General features: G+C 43.3%; 2 protein-coding genes across 2 annotated transcripts in view; one reads left to right on the forward strand and one right to left on the reverse strand.

The window, feature by feature from the left end:
• Window positions 1–73: 73 nt before the first annotated feature.
• LOC135547528 (mediator of RNA polymerase II transcription subunit 4-like) lies at window positions 74–4,957 on the reverse strand. Its single transcript, XM_064976605.1, has 7 exons — window positions 4,851–4,957; window positions 2,928–2,994; window positions 2,517–2,687; window positions 2,316–2,373; window positions 2,122–2,208; window positions 1,754–1,885; window positions 74–1,594 (listed from the first exon to the last, which is right to left on the reverse strand). The coding sequence occupies exons 1-7, from the start codon at window positions 4,919–4,921 to the stop codon at window positions 1,422–1,424; spliced, it is 759 nt and encodes a 252-aa protein (XP_064832677.1). The 5' UTR covers window positions 4,922–4,957; the 3' UTR covers window positions 74–1,421.
• A 122-nt stretch (window positions 4,958–5,079) lies between these two features.
• The window catches only part of LOC135547527 (integral membrane protein 2B-like), a 34,154-nt gene continuing 14,564 nt past the window's right edge, over window positions 5,080–24,669 (forward strand). The window contains exon 1 of the mRNA XM_064976604.1: window positions 5,080–5,361. Coding sequence (XP_064832676.1) covers window positions 5,281–5,361 — 81 coding nt within the window. The 5' untranslated portion in view covers window positions 5,080–5,280. The remainder of the gene's footprint in view (window positions 5,362–24,669) is intronic.

Genomic DNA, 24,669 nt, shown 5'->3' on the forward strand with positions numbered 1-24,669 from the left:
TAATGCATACTTAAAACGAGGTCATGGTGGCCTTTCAAATTATATTCTCTGAGATATGAACAACACAAAAGTATTGACTCAAAAGTGGTATTTATTTATCCGGTTTGGAAAAACCTACTGTATATACAGACCTATTTACACATGGAGCAAACACTCATCAGTCAAACAAAACAAAAATGACTTTCCATATAAAGAATATATGGTGTGCTTGATGAACCTTGGCCGACAAGTGTGAATTCCTGGAGAGATGTTTTCACCAATAGCAGAGACGTTAAGGAGCACTTGGGTTTAAATCTGCAACACATTCTTTCAAAACATTCTTTCAAAACAAATACATTTATATTCCCTTCAAGGGTACATGTTCTTTTCAACACTATTCCCCATTGTCAGTCTCTAAAAATGTTTTTTAAAACAAATGATGGGGAGCCAGATAGACAATGAAAGGAATACGCCATTGTTATCACCATCAGAGTTACGTAGTATCAGACATTTCCCTGAACTGAATCAGCGTATCCAAATGTGTTCGATGAGGTTGAGATTAGGGCTCTGTGCAGATCAGTCAAGTTCTTCCACACCGATCTCGACAGACCATTTCTTTATGTACCTTGCTTTGTACATGGGTGCATTGTCATGCTGAAACAAGAAAGGGCCTTCCCCAAACTGTTGCCACAAGGTTGGAAGCACAGAATCGTCTAGAATGTCATTGTATCTTGTAGAGTTAAGATTTCCCTTAACTGGAACTAAGGGGCCTAGCCCGAACCATGAAAAACAGCCTCAGACCATTATTCCTCCACCAAACTGTACAGTTGGCACTATTCAGTCGGGCAGGTAGCGTTCTCCTGGCATCCGCCAAATCCAGATCCGCCCGTCGGCCTGCCAGATGGCACAGCATGACACATCACTCCAGAGAACAGCACTGTTGACAGGGGCAGCTCTAGCAGGGTAGAAATTTGACGAATTGACTTGTTGGAAAGGTGGCATCCTATGATGTTGCATCCTGTGACGTTGAACGTCACTAAGCCCTTTAGTAAGGCCCTTCTACTGACAAAGTTTATCCATGGAGATTGCATAGCTGTGTGCTCGATTGTATACACCTGTCAGCAAAGGGTGTGGCTGAAATAACCAAATCCACTCATTTGAAGGGGTGTCCACATTCAAAAGTATATATAGTGTATTACATTGGGGATGACATAATTTAGTACAAATGTTTCATCAACAAGCTGGGAAAAGAGAGGGTCAGTGTGATCAAACTCTAGCTTTTCGTATAGGTTATGAGTGTGATGGATAGCTGGCTCTACAAGGTACTGGGAGTGTCCAATTCCCAACACACAGTCAGCTGATGATTCAGATATATACACACAGGTGGGCAGGCTAATGTTACAGATGGACAGACAGACAGACACACACACACACTCAGCCAGTCAGTCCGAGTCGCTGCTGCTGCTGGATGAGTCTGTAGACATAGCTTCCACGTCATCCTCATTCTCTTTGTTGTGGCCGGGGGGCTCCAGCCCAAAGTCGTTACCATGGTGCGGGGGGAGCATACCCACTGAGACGTCGGACGATTGCCAGGGGTACTGGGGTGTAAGCACATCTGAGGAGGGAAGGAAGGAAAGAGTATTTGACCTGCGTGATAGGGTTAGTATTATACAGTATAGTCCACAGAATCATATCAAACACACAGACCATAGAAGAAAAAAACAGTTGACTTAATTTGTAGAAGAAAGGAACCACACATAAAACAAAAGCATACCCGGCAATCTCCCAGCAGCCAGTGCATCTCCAGGGAGGTGTCCGTTCACGCCATTAGTTGGCAGATTGCTCATGTGACCCAACATTCCACTGCGCATCTCCAGGTCAGTCGGGTAAGGTCTACGTGGATCACCTGTTATAAGGAATGTCATCAAGTTGATTGAAGAGTAATTACTGTAGTATTGTGAATGCTAGTCACTGCTGTGATAGGGAGTATTTGAACCTCAGCCACTATCACTACCGAGAGGAAATTCCAGTCTGGAGAGAAGGAACATGCAAGGGAAGGAGGATCTGGGGGAGGTAGTGATTAGGGGGGAAAGGGTATCTAAGACTTCAAAACAAAATAAAAAAAGGTCAAAGAAGACAAACCTGGTACCCAGTTGAGAGGGGCACACACTGCATTGCTGGCACTAATCCTGTGGGCATATTTGATGATCTCTTCTGAGGAGATGCTCCCTGAAAGACAACAGTTATTTTAGTTTCACATCTATAATCTCTGGTGGTATTTATGTATCAGAAAGCTCTCCAGGTACTCAGACAAATGCTGTGAAAATCAGGCTCACCTTTTCTGGCCTTATCAATAGATTTTAGCTTCTCCTTTGCTTGGTATACAGCAGTCGCCTAGAAGAGAGAAGTTTGGGCAAAAAAAGTTAGGTTGAATCAAAGCCATAAACAATGTGCTGTTGGGTTCCAATTTAGTAAAGGAAACACATTGTATAGACTCTTTAGGATTTCTTATCGTTCTCCAGCACCACTATTCTCACCAGTATATGTTCAGCCTCCTTCAGCTGTTTCTGGAGCTGCTGGATATCGCAATCTCTCTTCTCTACCTCCTTCTCCAGGACCTGCATCTCTTGGTGCACCTTGCCCTGCTCCTGTGCCACCCTCATCAGCTCCTGGAACTCTCTGTCTCGCTGCACCAGCAGCTCCAGGATCTACCCACAGCAAAACACGTGCATTCAGACGTTTGACCGACTGCACATTTTAAGATAGACTACTATTGACACAAAGTTGTGTGGAGAAAAGCACTCTCAAACCTATTTCACAAAATGCAAACTAAATCTGAGTGGTATGTTCAGTTATGGTGCACATTTTATAATTCTTTGAATAGCTTGGATTGCAGATATTGTTGCTACATTTAAATATAGTTTTAGGTTGAATCATGTGCCTGTTACCTGGGTGTCCTCGCCTCCTTGGGGGAGTTTTTGGCTCCTTGACAGTGCAAGCATCTCTATCAATTCCCTGAAATATGAGTAAAATTGGGTTTTATACACTGCTCAAAAAAATAAAGTGGAACACTTAAACAACACAATGTAACTCCAAGTCAATCACACTGTCCACTGAGGAAGCAACACTGATTGACAATAAATTTCACATGCTGTTGTGTAAATGGAATAGACAACAGGTGGAAATTATAGGCAATTAGCAAGACACCCCCAATAAAGGAGTGGTTCTGCAGGTGGGGACCACAGACCACTTCTCAGTTCCTATGCTTCCTGGCTGATGTTTTGGTCACTTTTGAATGCTGGTGGTGCGGTCACTCTAGTGGTAGCATGAGACGGAGTCTACAACCCACACAAGTGGCTCAGGTAGTGCAGCTCATCCAGGATGGGACATCAATGCAAGCTGTGGCAAGAAGGTTTGCTGTGTCTGTCAGCGTAGTGTCCAGAGCATGGAGGCGCTACCAGGAGACAGGCCAGTACATCAGGAGACGTGGAGGAGGCCAACAACCCAGCAGCAGGACCGCTACCTCCGCCTTTGTGCAAGGAGGAGCAGGATGAACACTGCCAGAGCCCTGCAAAATGACCTCCAGCAGGCCACAAATGTGCATGTCTGCTCAAACGGTCAGAAACAGACTCCATGAGGGTGGAATGAGGGCCCGACGTCCACAGGTGGGGGTTGTGCTTACAGCCCAACACCGTGCAGGACGTTTTTCATTTGCCAGAGAACACCAAGATTGGCAAATTCACCACTGGCGCCCTGTGCTCTTCACAGATGAAAGCAGGTTCACACTGAGCACATGTGACAGACATGACAGAGTCTGGAGACACCGTGGAGAACGTTCTGCTGCCTGCAACATCCTCCAGCATGACCGGTTTGGCGGGGGGTCAGTCATGGTGTGGGGTGGCATTTCTTTGGAGGGCCGCACAGCCCTCCATGTGCTCGCCTGACTGCCATTAGGTACCGAGATGAGATCCTCAGACCCCTTGTGAGACCATATGCTGGTGCGGTTGGCCCTGGGTTCCTCCTAATGCAAGACAATGCTCGACCTCATGTGGCTGGAGTGTGTCAGCAGTTCCTGCAAGAGGAAGGCATTGATGCTATGGAATGGCCCGACCGTTCCCCAAACCTGAATCCACTTGAGCACATCTGGGACATCATGTCTCGCTCCATCCACCAACGTCCAGGTCTGGGAGGAGATCCCTCAGGAGACCATCCGCCACCTCATCAGGAGCATGTCCAGGCGTTGTAGGGAGGTCATACAGGCACGTGGAGGCCACACACACTACTGAGCCTCATTTTGACTTGTTTTAAGGACATTACATCAAAGTTGGATCAGCCTGTAATGTGGTTTTCCACTTTAATTTTGAGTGTGACTCCAAATCCAGACCTCCATGGGTTGATAAATTTGATTTCCATTGATAATGTGTGATTGTTGTCAGCACATTCAACTATGTTAATAAGAATTTCATTCATTCAGATCTAGGATGTGTTATTTTAGTGATCCCTTTATTTTTTTTGAGCAGTGTATATACACAATCCATGGCTGACGTTATAGCCTATAAAACAGTAGTTCACAACATTTTTCGGTTACTGTACCACCAACTGCATTTTGCTCTGCCTGGAGTACACCTAATGTACCCCCTCATGTGCATTTAACCAGTAACCCTATGATCTCATGAGTCTTCTCAAGTATCCCTTGTGGATAGGCCAATTACCCCCAGGGGTCCCAGTACCGCTGGTTGGGAACCACTGGCCTAGCAGTAACATTACACTTAGAACACGAAACGTAGGCATTGTTGAAAAACTACAAACTAGAACATTTGAATGGCTGTTCAGGAAACAATTATTCCGGTGAGAAAATAATACATTCGTACCTGGTTAACACTTCTAAATCGTCCAGTACCGATAATAACCGCTCTTTCGTAGATTTATCAGTCACCGCCATTATTGTTTCCACGCCACTACGCAGAACAGGAAATAGAGCTGAGTGTGTGGAAATAAAGCGTGCTAGCGACGTCTGTTGGAAAGGAGTGAAAAGGCATTCTGTTGGCGAAGTCACTGAGGCAAAAATAGAAAGAGGCGGAGCCACATCTATACAGAAGAAAATAGTATTCTCTGGAAGTTAGGTGCTCCGCGCTCAGCTGTTGAGTTGAGGAGAATATTTGGTTGAGTCCGGCAGCAAGAGCTGTGTGTGTTTATCTGCGCGGTCATAGGAGCTAGCTACAGCAGCACGATTCCAAACAACTTCGACGTGCTAAACACACTCGCTCTGTTATTTTGAAATCAACTAGTGCAAATTTCACGATGGTGAAGGTATCCTTTAATTCGGCCCTCGGGCAGAAAGACATGAAAAAGGACAGCGAAACCCTAATTCCCGAGGACAAGGTGAGTAATTACAACTGCGAATAGCCATCAAGGATTGTGTTATTGACTGTACGTTTGTTTATGTGTAACTGTTTTTGTCGCACTGCTTTGCTTTATCTTGGCCAGGTCACAGTTGTAAATGAGAAGTTGTTCTCAACTGGCCTACCTGGTTAAATAAAGGTGAAAAAATAAATAATAAGTACGTTAACGTTGGTTATCTAACGTTAGAAAACATTGTCACAGTTGAACAGACACAGATGGCAAAATTAAGACGTCAATCCCCTAGTTAGCTCCTTTAGCCAGATCAGAGATTAGCCAATACATTATATAAAGCTAGCTAATTACCGAAATTAGATACATTTGAACTAAGCGAAAGTAATATTTGGCCAAATGTGTCTAAATTTAACATTAGGTCTGAGACTTGCTTAATCAGCTCTCAACAATTCACTGGCCACCATTATCTAACGTGAAATTATAGCCTACAGGGGCTGCCAGTTACTGCTTTCTTTCCCCTTCTTTGCAAATGGCAGGCTGAATGTCAATTAATGTTTTGAGTTTTGGAGATCAGCTGGAACTTGTTTGTCACTTGAAGCCAGCACTTGTTCAGTCCCCGCTGCTTACATTGATACACCGTTTTGTTAAGGGTTATCAACACTGAATTGTCATCATTCTGTTGTTTGTCAGTGTTGGTTGGACCAAGAAATGTACAGACACAACATTCATTTCTAAGAACGGTATGATGCCAGGTATTTAGAAATAATCTAAATACCTGGGGGGAAATTTCCCAGGGGGGAAATTTCTATCGCACATTAACAACATCTCAAAAATACATTAATAAATATGGTATGTGAAATATGCAGTACAGACGCCTACATGACACATTGCATATGCTCACAACTGATAAGAAGAGTTGGAGCGTGAGACAGCACTCATATGATGTCTGCTCACTTATCATCAAATCCATGCCAATTGGGCAGGTTGCCTCTGAGAAGATGATGTGAAGTGGCAGGCGAGTCTGCATTGCAAATAACTCCATCTGTCTCCCCTCGCTGACTCATACCATTCAATACATTTTTCAGTACACAGTTCTGTCTTCTATCCTTCCACCCATTAAGATTCTCACAGCCTAGACTGTTTCGCCTTGAGGAAATTTGTCTTGGGTCTCCCAACAAGCCCAGCGTTGTATTACATTTATCACAAAACAATACAGGGTTACATACAGTCAATATGGATAATGGAACTACCATGCATTGGTCAAGTCAAGCTTTATTTATACAGCACATTTCAGACAATATGCTTTACAGGAAAGCATCTTCAGCATCTTCAGGTTCTCCGGCAGGCTATTCCAGGGGCTGGGGGCATAATCACTGAGGGACCTACGAGGTAGATACCATTAAAGCATGCCTGACATGTATTTTGGTGCACAATTGTGGGTTGATTTTAAAAACCAATAGAAGAATCTTAAAATGTATTCTAAATCTCACAGGCAGCCAGTGCAAACCTTAAAACTGGTGTAATGTGTGCTCTCCATCTTGGTCATTACGTGTGCTGCAGCATTCTGTATGTTTTGCAGTTGACGGAAATTTAGTTCAGAATCTAAATCAGGTTTTTTACCTGGTGTTTTATCTTTATTGCCTGTGAATTCAAATGTGCGGCTAGATTCTCTCTGTGCTTTGGCTCAGACAATAAGTACCTCCGTCTTGTCTTGATTTAGCTGGAGGAAGTTGTGAGTCATCAAAGTATTTTAATCACTAATGTAGTCTAATAATTGATTTGTGGAGCTAAAATCCTCTGGTGGCACAAATGTAAAGTTGTGTATCTTGTTGTGCTTTCTGATAATGCTGTCAAGGGGTTATATTATCTCACACACAGTTGAAGTCGGAAGTTTACATACACCTTAGCTAAATACATTTAAACTCAGTTTTTCACAATTCCTGACATTTAATCCTAGTACAAATGCCCTGTCTTAGGTCAGTTAGTAACACCACTTTATTTTAGGAATGTAAAATGTCAGAATAATAGTAGAGAATTATTTATTTAAGCTTTTAATTTCTTTCATCACATTCCCAGTGGGTCAGAAGTTTACATACTCAATTAGTATTTGGTAGGATTGCCTTTAAATTGTTTAACTTGGATCAAACGGAGTGTGGTGTCAGGAAAATAACCTCACACTCAATGTCAACAACACAAAGGAGATGATCGTGGACTTCAGGAAACAACAGAGGGAGCACCCCCCTATACACATTGACGGGACAGTAGTGAAGAAGGTGGAAAGTTTTAAGTTCCTCTGCGTACACATCACAAACAAACTGAAATGGTCCACCCACACAGACAGCGTGGTGAAGAAGGCGCAACGGCGCCTCTTCAACCTCAGGAGGCTGAAGAAATTTGGCTTGTCACCAAAAACCACTCACAAACTTTTACAGATGCACAATCGAGAACATCCCGTCGGGCTGTATCACCGCCTGGTACGGCAACTGCTCCGCCCACAACCGCAAGGCTCTCCAGAGGGTAGTGAGGCCTGCACAACGCATCACCGGGGGCAAACTACCCGCCCTCCATGACACCTACACCACCCGATGTCACAGGAAGGCCAAAAAGAACATCAAGGACAGCAACCACCCGAGCCACTGCCTGTTCACCCCGCTATCATCCAGAAGGCGAGGTCAGTACAGGTGCATCAAAGCTGGGATCGTGAGACAGAAGCTGTTTTTCAATCTCAAGGCCTTCACTGTTAAACAGCCATCACTGACATTAAGTGACTGCTGGCAACATACTGACTCAAATCTCTAGCCACTTTAATCATTCAAAATTGGATGTAATAAATGTATAACTAGTCACTTTAAACAATGCCACTTTGTATAATGTTTACATACCCTACATTAACTCATCTCATATGTATACACTGTACTCTATGCAATCTACTGCATCTTGCCTATGCCGTTCAGCCATCGCTCATCCATATACTTATATGTACATATTCATATTCATTCCTTTACACTGGTGTGTATAAAGTAGTTGTTGTGAAATTGTTAGATTACTTGTTAGATATTACTGTGTGGTCGGAACTAGAAACACAAGCATTTTACTACACTCGCATTAACATTGCTAACCATGTGTATGTGACCAATAAAATTTGATTTGACTGTTTCGGGTAGCCTTCCACAAGCTCCCCAAAATAAGTTGGGTGAATTTTGGCCTATTCCTCCTGACTGAGCCGGTGTAACTGAGTCAGGTTTGTAGGTTTCCTTGCTCGCACACGCTTTTTCAGTTCTGCACACAGATTTTATATGGGATTGAGGTCAGGGCTTTGTGATGGCCACTCCAATACCTTGACTTTGTTGTCCTTAAGACATTTCGCCACAACTTTGGAAGTATGCTTGGGGTCATTGTCCATTCGGAAGACCCATTTGTGACCAAGCTTTAACTTCCTGACTGATGTCTTGAGATGTTGCTTCAATGTATCCACATAATTTTCCTGCCTCATGATGCCATATATTTTGTGAAGTGGATCAGTCCCTCCTGCAACACAACACCCCCACAACATGATGCTGCCACCCCCGTGCTTCACGGTTGGGATGGTGTTCTTATGGCCAAACAGTTCTATTTTTGTTTCATCAGAGCAGAGGACATTTCTCCAAAATGTATGATCTTTTTTCCCATGTGCAGTTGCAAACTGTAGTCTGGCTTTTTTATGGCAGTTTTGGAGCAGTGGCTTCTTCCTTACTGAGTGGCATTTCAGGTTATGTTGTTATAGGACTCATTTTACTGTGGGTATAGATAGTTTTGTGCCTGTTTCCTCCATTATCTTCACAAGGTCCTTTGCTGCTGTTCTGGAATTTATTTCCACTTTTTGCTCCGAAGTACGTTCATCGTTAGGAGACAGAACGCGTCTTATTCCTGAGCGGCATGAAGGCTGCGTGGTCCCATGGTGTTTATACTTGTGTACTATTGTTTGTACGGATGAACGCGGTACCTTCAGGTGTTTGGAAATTGCTCCCAAGGATGAACCAGAGTTGTGGAGGTCTACAAATTTTTTTGTGAGGTCTTGGCTGATTTCTTTTGATTTTCTCATGATGTCAAGCAAAGAGGCACTGAGTTTGAAGGTAGGCCTTGAAATACATCCACAGGTACACCTCCAATTGACTCAAATGATGTCAATTAGCCTATCAGAAGCTTCTAAAGCCATGACATAATTTTCTGGAATTTTCCAAGCTTTTTAAAGGCGCATTCAACTTGGTGTATGTAAACTTCTGACTCACTGGAATTGTGATGCAGTGAAATAATCTGTCTGTAAACAATTGTTGAAAAAATGACTTGTGTCCATGTAGAGGTCGACCGATTTTTATGATTTTTTTTCATCACCGATACCAATTATTGGTCCTCCAATCAAACACCTTTGGAGGAGCAAAAAAAGCCGATACCGATTAATTGGCCACTTTTTTTGTTGTTGTATTCTTTTAAAATATATACACACACACACACACACACACGTGTAATAATGACAATTACAACTACTGAATGAACACTTATTTTAACTTAACATTAATACATCAATAAAATCAATTTAGCCTCAAATAGATAATGAAACATGTTCATTTTGGTATAAATGATGCAAAAACAAAGTGTTGGAGAAAGTAAAAGTGCCATGTAAAAATCCAACGTTATGTTCACCAGGGGTGACTAACACTTGACCGGTTAAATGGCTCCTAAACCTTTTTCAAATCAAATTTTGTATGTCTCATACACATGGTTAGCAGATGTTAATGCGAGTGTAGCGAAATGCTTGTGCTTCTAGTTCCGACCATGCAGTAATATCTAACAAGTAATCTAACCTAACAATTTCACAACAACTACCTTATATACACACACAAGTGTAAAGGAATGAATAAGAATATGTACATAAGAATATGTGAATGAGTGATGGCCGAACGGCATAGGCAAGATGCAGTAGATGGTATAGAGTACAGTATATACATACGAGATGAGTAATGTAGGGTATGTAAACATATAAAGTGGCATTGTTTAAAGTGGCTTGTGATATATTTATTGCATACATTTTTCCATCTTAAAGTGGCTAGAGTTGAGTCAGTATGTTGGCAGCAGCCACTCAATGTTAGTGATGGCTGTTTAACTGTCTGATGGCCTTGAGATAGAAGCTGTTTTTCAGTCTCTGGGTCCTAGCTTTGATGCACCTGTACTCACCTCGCCTTCTGGATGATAACAGGGTAAACAGGCATTGGCTCGGGTGGTTGTTGTCCTTTATGATCATTTTGGCCTTCCTGTGACATCGGGTGGTGTAGGTGTCCTGAAGGGCAAGTATTTTGCCCCCGGTGATGTGTTGTGCAGGCCTCACTACCCTCTGAAGAGCCTTATGGTTATGGGCGGAGCAGTTGCTGTCCCAGGCGGTGATACAGCCCGACAGGATGCTCTCGATAGTGCATCTGTAAAAGTTTGAGTGTGTTTGGTGACAAGCCAAATTTCTTCAGCCTCCAGAGGTTAAAGAGGCGCCTTCTTCACCACGCTGTCTGTGTGGGTCGACCATTCCAGTTTGTCCGTAATGTGTACGCAGAGGAACTTAACTTTCCACCCTAACCACTACTGTCCCGTCAATGTGGATAGGGGGGTGCTCCCTCTGCTGTTTCCTGAAGTCCACAATCATCTCCTTTGTTTTGTTGACGTTGAGTGTGAGGTTATTTTCCTGACACCACACTCCGAGGGCCCTCACCTCCTCCCTGTAGGCCGTCTCGTCGTTGTTGGTAATAAAGCCTACCACTGTAGTGTCGTCTGCAAACTCTATGATTGAGTTGGAGGTGTGCATGGCCACACAGTCATGGGTGAATAGGGTGTACAGGAGAGGGCTCAGAACGCACCCCTGTGGGGCCCCAGTGTTGAGGGTCAGCGCGGTGGAGATGTTGGTACCTACCCTCACCACCTGGTGGTGGCCTTTCAGGAAGTCCAGGACCCAGTTGCACAGGGCGGGGTCGAGACCCAGGGTCTCAAGCTTATTGACGGGTTTGGAGGGTACTATGGTGTTCAATGCTGAGCTGTAGTCGATGAACAGCATTCTTACAAAGGTATTCCTCTTGTCCAGATGGGTTAGGGCAGTGTGATTGCGATTGCCTTTTCTGTGGACCTATTGGGGCGGTAAGCAAATTGGAGTGGGTTTAGGGTGTCAGGTAGGGTGGAGGTGATACGGTCCTTGACTAGTTAGCTTTTTTGGGAACAGGAACAATGGTGGCCCGCTTGAAGCATGTGGGAACAGCAGACTGGAATAAGGATTGATTGAATATGTCCGTAAACACACCAGCCAGCTGGTCTGTGCATGCTCTGAGGACGCGGTTGGGGATGCCGTCTGGGCCTGCGGCCTTGCGAGGGTTAACACGTTTAAATGTTTTACTCATGTTGGCTGCAGTGAAGGAGAGCCCGCAGTTTTTGGTAGCGGGCTTTGTCAGCGGCACTGTATTGTCCTCAAGCAAGCAAAGAAGTTGTTTAGTTTGTCTGTGAGCAAGACATCGTGGTCTGCGACGGGGCTTGTTTTTCTTTTGTACTCCGTGATTGACTGGAGACCCTGCCACATACCTCTCGTGTCTGAGCCGTTGAATTGCGACTCTACTTTGTCTCTATACTGATGCTTATTTTGTTTGATTGCCTTGCAGAGGGAATAGCTACACTGTTTGTATTCGGTCATGTTTCCGGTCACCTTGCCCTGATTAAAGGCAGTGGTTCACGCTTTAAGTTTTGCGCGAATGCTGCCATCAATCCACGGTTTCTGGTTGGGGAATGTTTTAATTAGACGCTGTGGGTACAACCTCACCTATGCTCTTGCTAATAAACTCGCTCACTGAGCGAGGACTGGAACATATCCCAGTCCACGTGATCGAAGCAATCTTGAAGTGTGGAATCCGATCGGTCAGACCAATGTTGAACATTCCAAAGCTCGGGTGCTTCCTGTTTTTAGTTTCTGTCTATAGGCTGAGAGCAACAAAATGGAGTCGTGGTCAGCTTTAATAAAAGGAGGGTGGGGGAGGGCCTTATATGCGTCGCGGAAGTTAGAATAACAATGATCTAGGGTTTTGCCAGCCCGGGTCGCGCAATCGATATGCTGATAGAATTTAGGGAGCCTTGTTTTCAGATTAGCCTTGTTATTTAGAACTTGACCGTAGAGGCCGACCCTCCTCTCCAGTCAGTCCAGAAGGACATTATGGTCAACAGTGTCAAATGCACCACTAAATCCAAGAGTACAAGGACCGAGAGCTGTTTGGCATCTGTGTTGGCTCTAAGATCATTTACAGATAGCGTTTCTTAATAATGAGTTCATTAATACCCTGTGCTATGGGCTACAAGCTAGTAAAAAACACAGTCATGATCAGATAAAGCAACATCAACAATAGAGGATATGTCAGTAGAAAGCCCCTTGGTAATAACCACATCCAGATTATGGCTGCGGTTATGGATGGGCCCAGTAACATGTTGGATAAAGTCCATGGAGCTCAAAAGATTCATAAATTCAATGTCCTTGGAGTCAGTCTCTTTGTAAACATGAATATTAAAATCCATTTAATAGTTTACAAAGTTCAAACTGGAGAGAAAGTGGTCAACTCACTTGCCACTGTAAGTATTAAAGCGTGTTAACTGAATTGATGATGACCTCATCAGCTACTATTTGACCTACCACCCTAACTTTCTCATATAGGTGGGATATTCCACCAACCTCAGTGAGCTTCTGTGGTTTTCCACTAGAAATGTGTAATTGGACCTCTTTATCTTGACCACAAACTGTACAGAGATAGGCTTTTGATTTTCACCTTCCCACACATTCTTAGCCTCTAACCTCATAGTCCTTCTGTCTGTCTGTATAATCACAGTTATGTTCTTCCTCCCTGGTTTGAAGTGGCCTTTAACAAATGCATTTTTCATCTCTGCATGGGGGATTTCTGTAGCTTTGCCTAGTGGTTCCACATGCTATAATTAGTTTATATTAACATCTTCAGACTTTATTCACTTGAGTAACAATATGAAGAAGACCTATCATTACAGTATGCTTGCTCCTTTGAACCTTTTGGGGTAATTATTTTGTTAACTGTTATCTTGTTTTCTTTGGTAAGTCAGCGCTTTCATGCTGGCCAAATGTTTACATCAATAAGTTTTGAGTTTCGAGGCAAAGCAAGTGGACCAGAGTAGCCTTCTCTTGGACCCAATAGGCAACATTCATTCAGGATTGTTGGATATGGCAAAAATATATTTTACATGTTCACAGTCTAAGCCAGGGCTCTCCAACCCTGTTCCTGGAGAGCTACCCTCCTGTAGGTTTTCACTCCAACCCAAGCCTAGCACACCTGATTCCAATAATTAGCTGGTTGATAAGCCAAATCAGGTTAGTTACAACTGGGGAGTGGAAACCTTCAGGAGGGTAGATCTCCAGAAACAGGGTTGGAGACTCCTGGTCTAATCCAACCCTGTCTGTTTTGCCCCATAGTTGTGGTTTTGTTTCTAAATAACCAACCACTTCCCAGTAGGCAAGATGATGCTTCTCTGGCTGGGAAAGCAGTCTCAGGGAATGTGAAGGTCAGTGGCAGTAGCTCATCAGATGGCGTGAGAGATGGACAGTGGGAGGGTCGGCTCTTGTTCACACTCTGCCTGATTAACGGGCGCAGAGTGATTGGCAGCGGGCAGGAGACAGGGCATCTGCACATGTCTTGTGTGTATCAGGGGTTCTGCCAAGAGCAAGCCAGAGTGCTCCTCTGCAACCACTTAACAGTTCACTAATATTATGTAAATATTGCCCAACTTCATAATTATACAGACACTCCCTAACAACACAGATGCACCCTAGTATATGGTAATATTATAGGGACCTATAAAATCTGCGTTGCAGACGGCAACAGAATCAAGACATTGAAACGGAATTCAACAATATAAAAAATGTATTAAATTTATGACATCAACTAACTCCATTGAATTTATTAGAAAATTCCTTAATTTTCCTGAGATTATCATGTGACATGAACAAAATACATCAGTGATTTGTATATTCCTTCAGTTTTCCAAAGAGCAGCGGCACAGGAATGCCCCTGTCTGTGTGCACATTTGTCTACCACTTTGTGTAGCTGTTAGTGATGATGCTAATGTAATGACAACCGCCTTCTGGTAAATGGAAAGGCTTTCCCAAAAACCTTTTCAATTACATATGAACTATAAAGTAGTCTATGCCTTCCTGGCAGAATGATTATTTGCATCAATCCAGTGGCTATTTGGTTAGCGGGGTTTCTGTAGCACTCGTGATTGTAGTGTTTGCAAAACAAATGAAGGTCTCTGGCTGGTGCCCAGTTGAGTAAAAGGGTAACTACACCCAAAATTCAAAATGTTTCCCAGACCTCAAAAGTGGTCTCCTGCTGTTTCTGGCATTGCTGTGGTCTTAGAAAAACAACCAAATTCGATATTCTATTAAATGTGATTTGTAGAGCAATAACCTTAACTTAAAAAACTAAATGGAGAAAACAGAATTTGTGGAAGAAATTCAACCGAATTTTTATTTTTAATTATTATTATTTTTTTATATAGGGCCCTGTAATAGCCACGTTCTAAACAAACAGGCGGCCCGGCGAGCGCACATCAGCAGATCTAGAAGGAGACAGAGTTGATGGCAGATCCCCATGGTGTATGCATGACCTCTACTAGGCAACTTTCAAGGGGATGTCTATCTGGTCGGCTTGTTTGAACACAGAAGCCGATCTGATGTTGAGTTAGCACCTCAGTCTTTTCCTGTCAGCTGAACGTGTCAGCCAGTGTTTCCTCTATATTCACTTAGCAGCAGTGGCCCAAATTGTTGCCATGGCCCAAAAACAATATGATAGCATTTTTTTTAATATTTTCTATTTCTGCCGAGATGCGCTTTTTAAAGGGATAGTGCAAGACGTTGGCAATTAAGCCCTTTTCTACTTACCCATAGTCCAATGAACTGCATACAGTTTGAAGGAAGTTTGTAACTACTGTTAGCGCAATGTCTGGAAGTCTATGGGGACAGCTACCCTTTCCACTGCTGCTTAAAAAAACCTAGGGGAAACGTATCAGCTACTAAGCTAGTTGTTATTAGACTGCTGTGGCAGCATGTCGGTACATCAATGTGAACTGTAGTATGGAAATAAAGGATGGGGCATGCAAATGTACAGTAGACTATGTTAATGAAAGTTTTTGGTTGTATCAATGCCTGTCTGTAGATGGGAGAGAGTTGTATGGATGACTTGTATGGAAATGAATACAAATTAAGGTCAAATAATATTCAGCAGTGCACAGTAGAGGTCGACCGATTATGATTTTTCAATGACGATACCGATTAATCGGATGAATAAAAAATTAAAAAATATATTTGTAAGGCTACTCTCCGGGGCGGCAGAGTAGCCTAGTGGTTAGAGCGTTGGACTAGTAGCCGGAAGGTTGCAAGTTCAAATCCCCAAGCTGACAAGGTACAAATCTGTTGTTCTGCCCCTGAACAGGCAGTTAACCCACTGTTCCTAGGCCGTCATTGAAAATAAGAATTTGTTCTTAACTGACTTGACTAGTTAAATAAAGGTTATAATGACAATTACAACAATACTGAATAAACACTTATTTTAACTTAATATAATACATCAATAAAATCAATTAGCCTCAAATAAATAATGAAACATGTTCAATTTGGTTTAAATAATGCAAAAACAAAGTGTTGGAGAAGAAAGTAAAAGTGCAATATGTGCCATGTAGAAAAACTAACGTTTAAGTTCCTTGCTCAGAACATGAGAACAAGCTGGTGGTTCCTTTTAACATGAGTCTTCAATATTCCCAGGTAAGAAGTTTTAGGTTGTAGTTTATTATAGGACTATTTCTCTCTATAACATTTGTATTTCATTAACCTTTGACTATTGGATGTTCTTATAGGCACTTTAGTTTTGCCAGTGTAACCGTATAGCTTCTGTCCCTCTCCTTGGCCCTACCTGGGCTCGAACCAGGAACACATCGACAACAGCCACCCTCGAAGCAGCGTTACCCATGCAGAGCAAGGGGAACAACCACTCCAAGTCTCAGAGCGAGTGATGTTTGAAACGCTATTAGAACACAACCTGCTAACTAGCTAGCCATTTAACATCAGTTACACCAGCCTAATCTCTGGAGTTGATAGGCTTGAAGTCATAAACAGCTCAATGCTTGAAGCAGAGCGAAGAGCTGCTGGCAAAACGCACGAAAGTGTTGTTTGAACGAATGCTTACGAGCCTGCTGGTGCCAACCATCGCTCAGTCAGACTGCTCTATCAAATCATAGACTTAATTATAACATAATAACACACAAAAGTACGAGCCTTACGTCATTAATATAGTCTAATCCGGAAATATCATCTCGAAAACAAGACGTTTATTCTTTCAGTGAAATACGGAACCGTTCCGTATTTTATCTAACGGGTGGAATCCCCAAGTCTAAATATTCCTGTTACATTGCACAACCTTCAATGTTATGTCATAATTACGTAAAATTCTGTCAAATTAGGCGGCCCAAACTGTTGCATATAGACTGACTCTGCGTGCAATGAACGCAAGAGAAGTGACACAATTTCACCTGGTTAATTTTGCCTGCTAACCTGGATTTCTTTTAGCTAAATATGCAGGTTTAAAAATATATACTTCTTCTGTTTTATTGATTTTAAGAAATGCATTGATGTTTATGGTTAGGTACAGTCGTGCAACGATTGTGCTTTTTTGCAAATGCGCTTTTGTTAAATCATCCCCCGTTTGGCGAAGTTGGCTGTCTTTGTTAGGAAAAAATAGTCTTCACATTTTGCAACGAGTCATGTTAGCAAGCAATATTAACTAAATATGCAGGTTTAAAAATATATACTTGTGTATTGATTTTAAGAAAGACATTGATGTTTATGGTTCGTTACACATTGGAGCAACGACAGTCCTTTTTCAGAACACGCACCGCATTGATTATATGCAACGCAGGACACTCTAGATAAACTAGTAATATCATCAACCATGTGTAGTTAACTAGTGATTATGATTGTTTTTATAAGATAAGTAGCTAGCTAGCAACTTACCTTGGCTTCTTGCTGCATTCGTGTAACAGGCAGTCTCCTCGTGGAGTGCAATGTAATCAGGTGGTTAGAGCGTTGGACTAGTTAACTGTAAGGTTGCAAGATTGAATCCCCGAGCTGGCAAGGTAAAAAATCTGTCATTCTGCCCCTGAACAAGGCAGTTAACCCACCGTTCCTAGGCCGTCATTGAACATAAGAATCTGTTCTTGACTGACTTACCTAGTTAAATAAAGGTGTAAAAAAATATATATACAAAAAATTCGGTGTCCAAAAATACCGATTTCCGATTGTTATGAAAACTTGAAATCGGTCCTAATTAATCGGCCATTCTGATTAATCTCTAGTGCACAGACTAGGCCTTGTGTTCTGGCTGTAAAGTGTAAAGGCATATCGGATAGTAGAGCTGGCTTGGCTCTGAACTCTTTTCTTCATTAGCCATGCTAACCACTTTGCTGTTTGAGCCTATCTTAAATAAGACCTACTGGCAGTGAGTTCACTGCGCATTACTGAGGAGATATTCTGGGCATGTTGGGGTGGAGATGGGAGGAGACAAGGATTTAGTTGCCTGTGCATGTTTATTTACATGTGCTTGCTTGTCTGTGTACTGGTTGTTGTTTTTTTTATCTTACCTATATTTAACGGCCCCTAGGAACAGTGGGTAAACTGCCTTGTTCAGGGGCAGAACGACAGATTTTTCAGCTCAGGGATTCCATCTTGCAACCTTTCGGTTACGAGGCCAATGCTCTAACCACTAGGCTACCTACTGTGTTACCTAGTTGTTGTGGGTGTGTGTCAATTTATTGTATTGTGATTTTGGTTAATTAGAGTGGAAACATGATGGTATGACCATGGTGAAGGCTTATCGTCAATGGCTTAAATTGGGTCGTTGCACCCCACAGATTTCCTTCTCTCTTGTGGACATATGGAGCCATAGCTTCTCAGCAGAATCAAGTGTGATATGGTTCTGAATTGTCTGGTCTAGAGCCCAAGCCAAAAACAACCATTTGATCTATCAGCAGACAGTTGGGGCCTTGTAGAAGAGTCAGATGGGGAGAGGGGTGCAAATTGAAGTAGATGGGAGGGAGAATAGAGGGCTAGTCTGGTACACAGTACTCTCACACTGGCACTGCATGCTCATGCTGCTTATGTTGCTATCTGAGCCTGTGTGTTCTATGCGCCTGTGTGTTCTATGCGCCTGTGTGTTCTATGCGCCTGTGTGTTCTATGCGCCTGTGTGTTCTATGCGCCTGTGTGTTCTCTGCGCCTGTGTGTTCTCTGCGCCTGTGTGTTCTATGCGCCTGTGTGTTCTACGCGCCTGTGAAGCATGTGGATCCCTCGGGGGATTACATCCTAATCGCTCTGATAGACTCAGCCAGGGAGCTTTAGCCTAGTGCCTCCCACAGGGCGTCGACCACTAAAACTGGGAGAGATTAACCAACCAGCCTCGAGAAAAGGCAAGCAGAGTACAATGTCCCTCCTCTCATTACATTCACTCCATTCAAGGTGCACGATGTAGAAATCACTCTGCCATTTCCTGGTTGCTAAAATTCGAATAGTTCTCCTAATTTCAGTTTGTGACAACAAGCTAGTATACTGTACAGAACCATTGTACCATCTAAACCACTGTGAAGTATCTTTTCAATAACCAAAATATTGTGTTTTCAGCTGTTTGAAGCTGGTGTACAAAACCGAAAGTAAGAGACACAAAAACAAAATTTAAGAATGGGAATAGAACAGGATCTACCACCTCTTAGACTTGCTTTCAATAAGAGAGAAATAGTTAATCTTTCAATGTGAATTTGGTCAGGTTGCCCAAAAAGTTACATATTGCAGCTTTCACTTCACTCACTGACTGACACTCAGGCTGTGTTGAAATACTCATACAAACTGTACTATTTGTGACTTGAATTTAGTATATAGTTTGCTTATTGGTCATAGTATGGATATAGTTATTTAGCCAAAAGTTCCTAGATGTCGTACTAAATTTGCCAAAATACAAAGTATACAAGCAGTGTACACAATTTCTGTGCTTTTAGGGCCCACAATGCAATTCATCAGAAAATGGCCGTGGCTTCACGTTTTCAGATTATAAGAAAATTGCAGAAAATATGCAGCCGAAGTCCGACGAAACGGATACAAATTCTTTGCTTTAACTAATTATGACAAATGTCAATAAAATGTTGAGTAATGTCATGACTTTCCAAATACGTTACGTTGGCTGACAAAAATGTTTGCCGTGCTATTCATACGAACCGCATAGCATTACAGCAGTATGTACCTGTATGTTAGCTAGTTACCTAATGTTAGTTGGATACTAATACATTAAACTTGCCAGGCAGTATATTAACTAACTACGCAATGTTTATTGACTTGATTGTTCACATCATTCTTAGCTAAGTGGTATAGTCGTTGTGCATTTCAATGGACATTGTTAATTCTGGCTATTTACTCCGATTTCAAATCAAATTTATTTATGTAGCCCTTCGTACATCAGCTGATATCTCAAAGTGCTGTACAGAAACCCAGCCTAAAACCCCAAACAGCAAGCAATGCAGGTGTAGAAGCACGGTGGCTAGGAAAAACTCCCTAGAAAGGCCAAAACCTAGGAAGAAACCAAGGAAGGAACCAGGCTATCTGGGGTGGCCAGTCCTCTTCTGGCTGTGCCAGAACATGGCCAAGATCTTCAAATGTTCATAAATGACCAGCATGGTCCAATAATAATAAGGCAGAACAGTTAACTGGAGCAGCAGCACGGCCAGGTGGACTGGGGACAGCAAGGAGTCATCGTGTCAGGTAGTCCTGAGGCATGGTCCTAGGGCTCAGGTCCTCCGAGAGAGAGAAAGAGAGAGAGAGAAAGAGCACACTTAAATTCACACAGGACACCGAATAGGACAGGAGAAGTACTCCAGATATAACAAACTGACCCAAGCCCCCCGACACATAAACTACTGAAACTACTGCAGCATAAATACTGGAGGCTGAGTCAGGAGGGGTCAGGAGACACTGTGGCCCCATCTGAGGACACCCCCGGACAGGGCCAAACAGGAAGGATATAACCCCACCCACTTTGCCTAAGCACAGCCTCCACACCACTAGAGGGATATCTTCAACCACCAACTTACCATCCTGAGACAAGGCCGAGTATAGCCCACAAAGATCTCTGCCAAGGCACAACCCCAGGGGGGGGGCACCAACCCAGACAGGAAGATCACATCAGTGACTCAACCCACTCAAGTGACGCACCCCTCCCAGGGACGGTATGAAAGAGCCCCAGTAAGCCAGTGACTCAGCCCCTGTAATAGGGTCAGAGGCAGAGAATCCCAGTGGAAAGAGGGGAGACAGCAAGGGCGGTTCGTTGCTCCAGAGCCTTTCCGTTCACCTTCCCACTCCTGGGCCAGACTACACTCAATCATATGACCCACTGAAGAGATGAGTCTTCAGTAAAGACTTAAAGGTTGAGACCGAGTTTGTGTCTCTTATATGGGTATGCAGACCATTCCATAAAAATGGAGCTCTATTGGAGAAAGCCCTGCCTCCAGCTGTTTGCTTAGAAATTCTAGGGACAATTAGGAGGCCTGCGTCTTGTGACCGTAGCGTACGTGTAGGTATGTACGGCAGGACCAAATCAGAGAGATAGGTAGGAGCAAGCCCATGTAATGCTTTGTAGGTTAGCAGTAACACCTTGAAATCAGCCCTTGCTTTGACAGGAAGCCAGTGTATAGAGGCTAGCACTGGAGTAACATGATCAAATTTTTTGGTTCTAGTCAGGATTCTAGCAGCCGTATTTAGCACTAACTGAAGTTTATTTAGTGCTTTATCCGGGTAGCCGGAAATTAGAGCATTGCAGTAGTCTAACCTAGAAGTGACAAAAGCATGGATTAATAGTTTCTGATTTTTGCAATGTGTCGTAGATGGAAAAAAGCTGTCCTTGAAATGGTCTTGATATGTTCTTCAAAAGAGAGATCAGGGTCCTGAGTAACGCTGAGGTCCTTCACAGTTTTATTTGAGATGACTGTACAATCATTAAGATTAATTGTCAGATTCAACAGATCTCTTTGTTTCTTGGGACCGAGAACAAGCATCTCTGTTTTGTCCGAGTTTAAAAGTAGAAAGTTTGCAGCCATCCACTTCCTTATGTCAGAAATGCGTGCTTCTAGCGAGGGCAATTTTGGGGCTTCACCGTGTTTCATTGAAATGTACAGCTGTGTGTGATCCGCATAGCAGTGAAAGTTAACATTATGTTTTCTAATGACATCCCCAAGAGGTAAAATATATAGTGAAAACAATAGTGGTCCTAAAACGGAACCTTGAGGAACACCGAAATTTACAGACGATTTGTCAGACGACAAACCATTCACAGAGACAAACTGATATCTTTCCGACAGATAAGATCTAAACCAGGCCAGAACTTGTCCGTGTAGACCAATTTGGTTTACAATCTCTCCAAAATAATGTGGTGATCGATGGTATCAAAAGCAGCACTAAGGTCTAGGAGCACGAGGACAGATGCAGAGCACGAGGACAGATGCAGAGCCTCGGTCTGATGCCATTAAAAGGTAATTTACCACCTTCACAAGTGCAGTCTCAGTGCTATGATGGGGTCTAAAACCAGACTGAAGCATTTCGTCTACATTGTTTGTCTTCAGGAAGGCAGTGAGTTGCTGCGCAACAGCCTTTTCTAAAAATGTTGAGAGGAATGGAAGATTCGATATAGGCCGGTAGTTTTTTTATATTTTCTGGGTCAAGGTTTGGCTTTTTCAAGAGAGGCTTTATTACTGCCACTTTTAGTGAGTTTGGTACACATCCGGTGGATAGAGAACCGTTTATTATGTTCAACATAGGAGGGCCAAGCACAGGAAGCAGCTCTTTCAGTAGTTTAGTTGGAATAGGGTCCAGTATGCAGCTTGAAGGTTTAGAGGCCATGATTACTTTCATCATTGTGTCAAGAGATATAGTACTAAAACACTTGAGCGTCTCTCTTGATCCTAGGTCTTGGCAGAGTTGTGCAGACTCAGGACAACTGAGCTTTGAAGGAATACGCAGATTTAAAGAGGAGTCCGTAATTTGCTTTCTAATAATCATGATCTTTTCCTCAAAGAAGTTCATGAATTTATCACTGCTGAAGTGAAAGCCATCCTCTCTTGGGGAATGCTGCTTTTTAGTTAGCTTTGCGACAGTATCAAAAAGGAATTTCAGATTGTTCTTATTTTCCTCAATTAAGTTAGAAAAATAGGATGATCGAGCAGCAGTACGTGCTCTTCGGTACTGCACGGTACTGTCTTTCCAAGCTCGTCGGAAGACTTCCAGTTTGGTGTGGCGCCATTTCCATTCCAATTTTCTGGAAGCTTGCTTCAGAGCTCGGGGATTTTCTGTGTACAAGGGAGCTAGTTTCTTATGAGAAATGTTTTTAAGGGTGCAACTGCATCTAGCGTATTGCGCAAAGTTAAATTGAGTTCCTCGGTTAGGTGGTTAACTGATTTTTGTCCTCCGGCATCCTTGGGTAGACCGAGGGAATCTGGAAGGACATCAAGGAATCTTTGTGTTGTCTGTGAATTTATAGCACGACTTTTGATGTTCCTTGGTTGGGGTCTGAGCAGATTATTTGTTGCAATTGCAAACATAATAAAATGGTGGTCCGATAGTCCAGGATTATGAGGAAAAACATTAAGATCCACAACATTTATTCCATGGGACAAAACTAGGTCCAGAGTATGACTGTGACAGTGAGTGGGTCCAGAGACATGTTGAACAAAACCCACTGAGTCGATGATGGCTCCGAAAGCCTTTTGGAGTGGGTCTGTGGACTTTTCCATGTGAATATTAAAGTCACCAAAGATTAGAATATTATCTGCTATGACTACAAGGTCCGATAGGAATTCAGGGAACTCAATGAGGAAAGCTGTATATGGCCCAGGAGGCCTGTAAACAGTAGCTATAAAAAGTGATTGAGTAGGCTGCATAGATTTCATGACTAGAAGCTCAAAAGACGAAAACATTATTTTTATTTGTTTATTTTTTTGTAAATTGAAATTTGCTATTGTAAATGTTAGCAACACCTCCGCCTTTACGGGATGCACGGGGGATATGGTCACTAGTGTCGCCAGGAGGTGAGGCCTCATTTAACACAGTAAATTCATCGGGCTTAAGCCATGTTTCAGTCAGGCCAATCACATCAAGATTATGATCGGTGATTAGTTCATTGACTATAATTGCCTTTGAAGTAAGGGTTCTAGCATTAAGTAGCCCTATTTTGAGATGTGAGGTATCATGATCTCTTTCAATAATGACAGGAATGGGGGAGGTCTTTATCCTAGTGAGATTGCTAAGGCGAACAACTCCATGTTTAGTTTTGCCCAACCTAGGTCGAGGCACAGACACGGTCTCAATGGGGATAGCTGAGCTGACTACACTGACTGTGCTAGTGGCAGACTCCATTTACATTTAAGTCATTTGGCAGACGCTCTTATCCAGAGCGACTTACAAATTGGTGAATTCACCTTATGACATCCAGTGGAACAGCCACTTTACAATAGTGCATCTAAATCATTTAAGGGGGGGGGGGGTGAGAAGGATTACTTTATCCTACCCTAGGTATTCCTTAAAGAGCTGGGGTTTCAGGTGTCTCCGGAAGGTGGTGATTGACTCCGCTGTCCTGGCGTCGTGAGGGAGTTTGTTCCACCATTGGGGGGCCAGAGCAGCGAACAGTTTTGACTGGGCTGAGCGAGAACTGTACTTCCTCAGTGGTAGGGAGGCGAGCAGGCCAGAGGTGGATGAACGCAGTGCCCTTGTTTGGGTGTAGGGCCTGATCAGAGCCTGGAGGTACTGCGGTGCCGTTCCCCTCACAGCTCCGTAGGCAAGCACCATGGTCTTGTAGCGGATGCGAGCTTCAACTGGAAGCCAGTGGAGAGAGCGGAGGAGCGGGGTGACGTGAGAGAACTTGGGAAGGTTGAACACCAGACGGGCTGCGGCGTTCTGGATGAGTTGTAGGGGTTTAATGGCACAGGCAGGGAGCCCAGCCAACAGCGAGTTGCAGTAATCCAGACGGGAGATGACAAGTGCCTGGATTAGGACCTGCGCCGCTTCCTGTGTGAGGCAGGGTCGTACTCTGCGGATGTTGTAGAGCATGAACCTACAGGAACGGGCCACCGCCATGATGTTAGTTGAGAACGACAGGGTGTTGTCCAGGATCACGCCAAGGTTCTTAGCGCTCTGGGAGGAGGACACAATGGAGTTGTCAACCGTGATGGCGAGATCATGGAACGG

The sequence above is a fragment of the Oncorhynchus masou genome, chromosome 10, assembly GCF_036934945.1.
Source record: "Oncorhynchus masou masou isolate Uvic2021 chromosome 10, UVic_Omas_1.1, whole genome shotgun sequence".
Classification (NCBI taxonomy): Eukaryota; Metazoa; Chordata; class Actinopteri; order Salmoniformes; family Salmonidae; genus Oncorhynchus; species Oncorhynchus masou.

What these genes read in the sequence shown, in the direction of transcription:
- LOC135547528 (XM_064976605.1), bottom strand. Translation starts at nt 4,921, where the DNA reads ATGGCGGTGACTGATAAATCTACGAAAGAGCGGTTATTATCGGTACTG. An exon ending in AAGGAGGCGAGGACACCCAG is followed by an intron (nt 2,688 to 2,927) that starts GTAACAGGCACA and finishes TGCTGTGGGTAG; the next exon opens with ATCCTGGAGCTGCTGGTGCA. An exon ending in AGGAGGCTGAACATATACTG is followed by an intron (nt 2,374 to 2,516) that starts GTGAGAATAGTG and finishes TCTCTCTTCTAG; the next exon opens with GCGACTGCTGTATACCAAGC.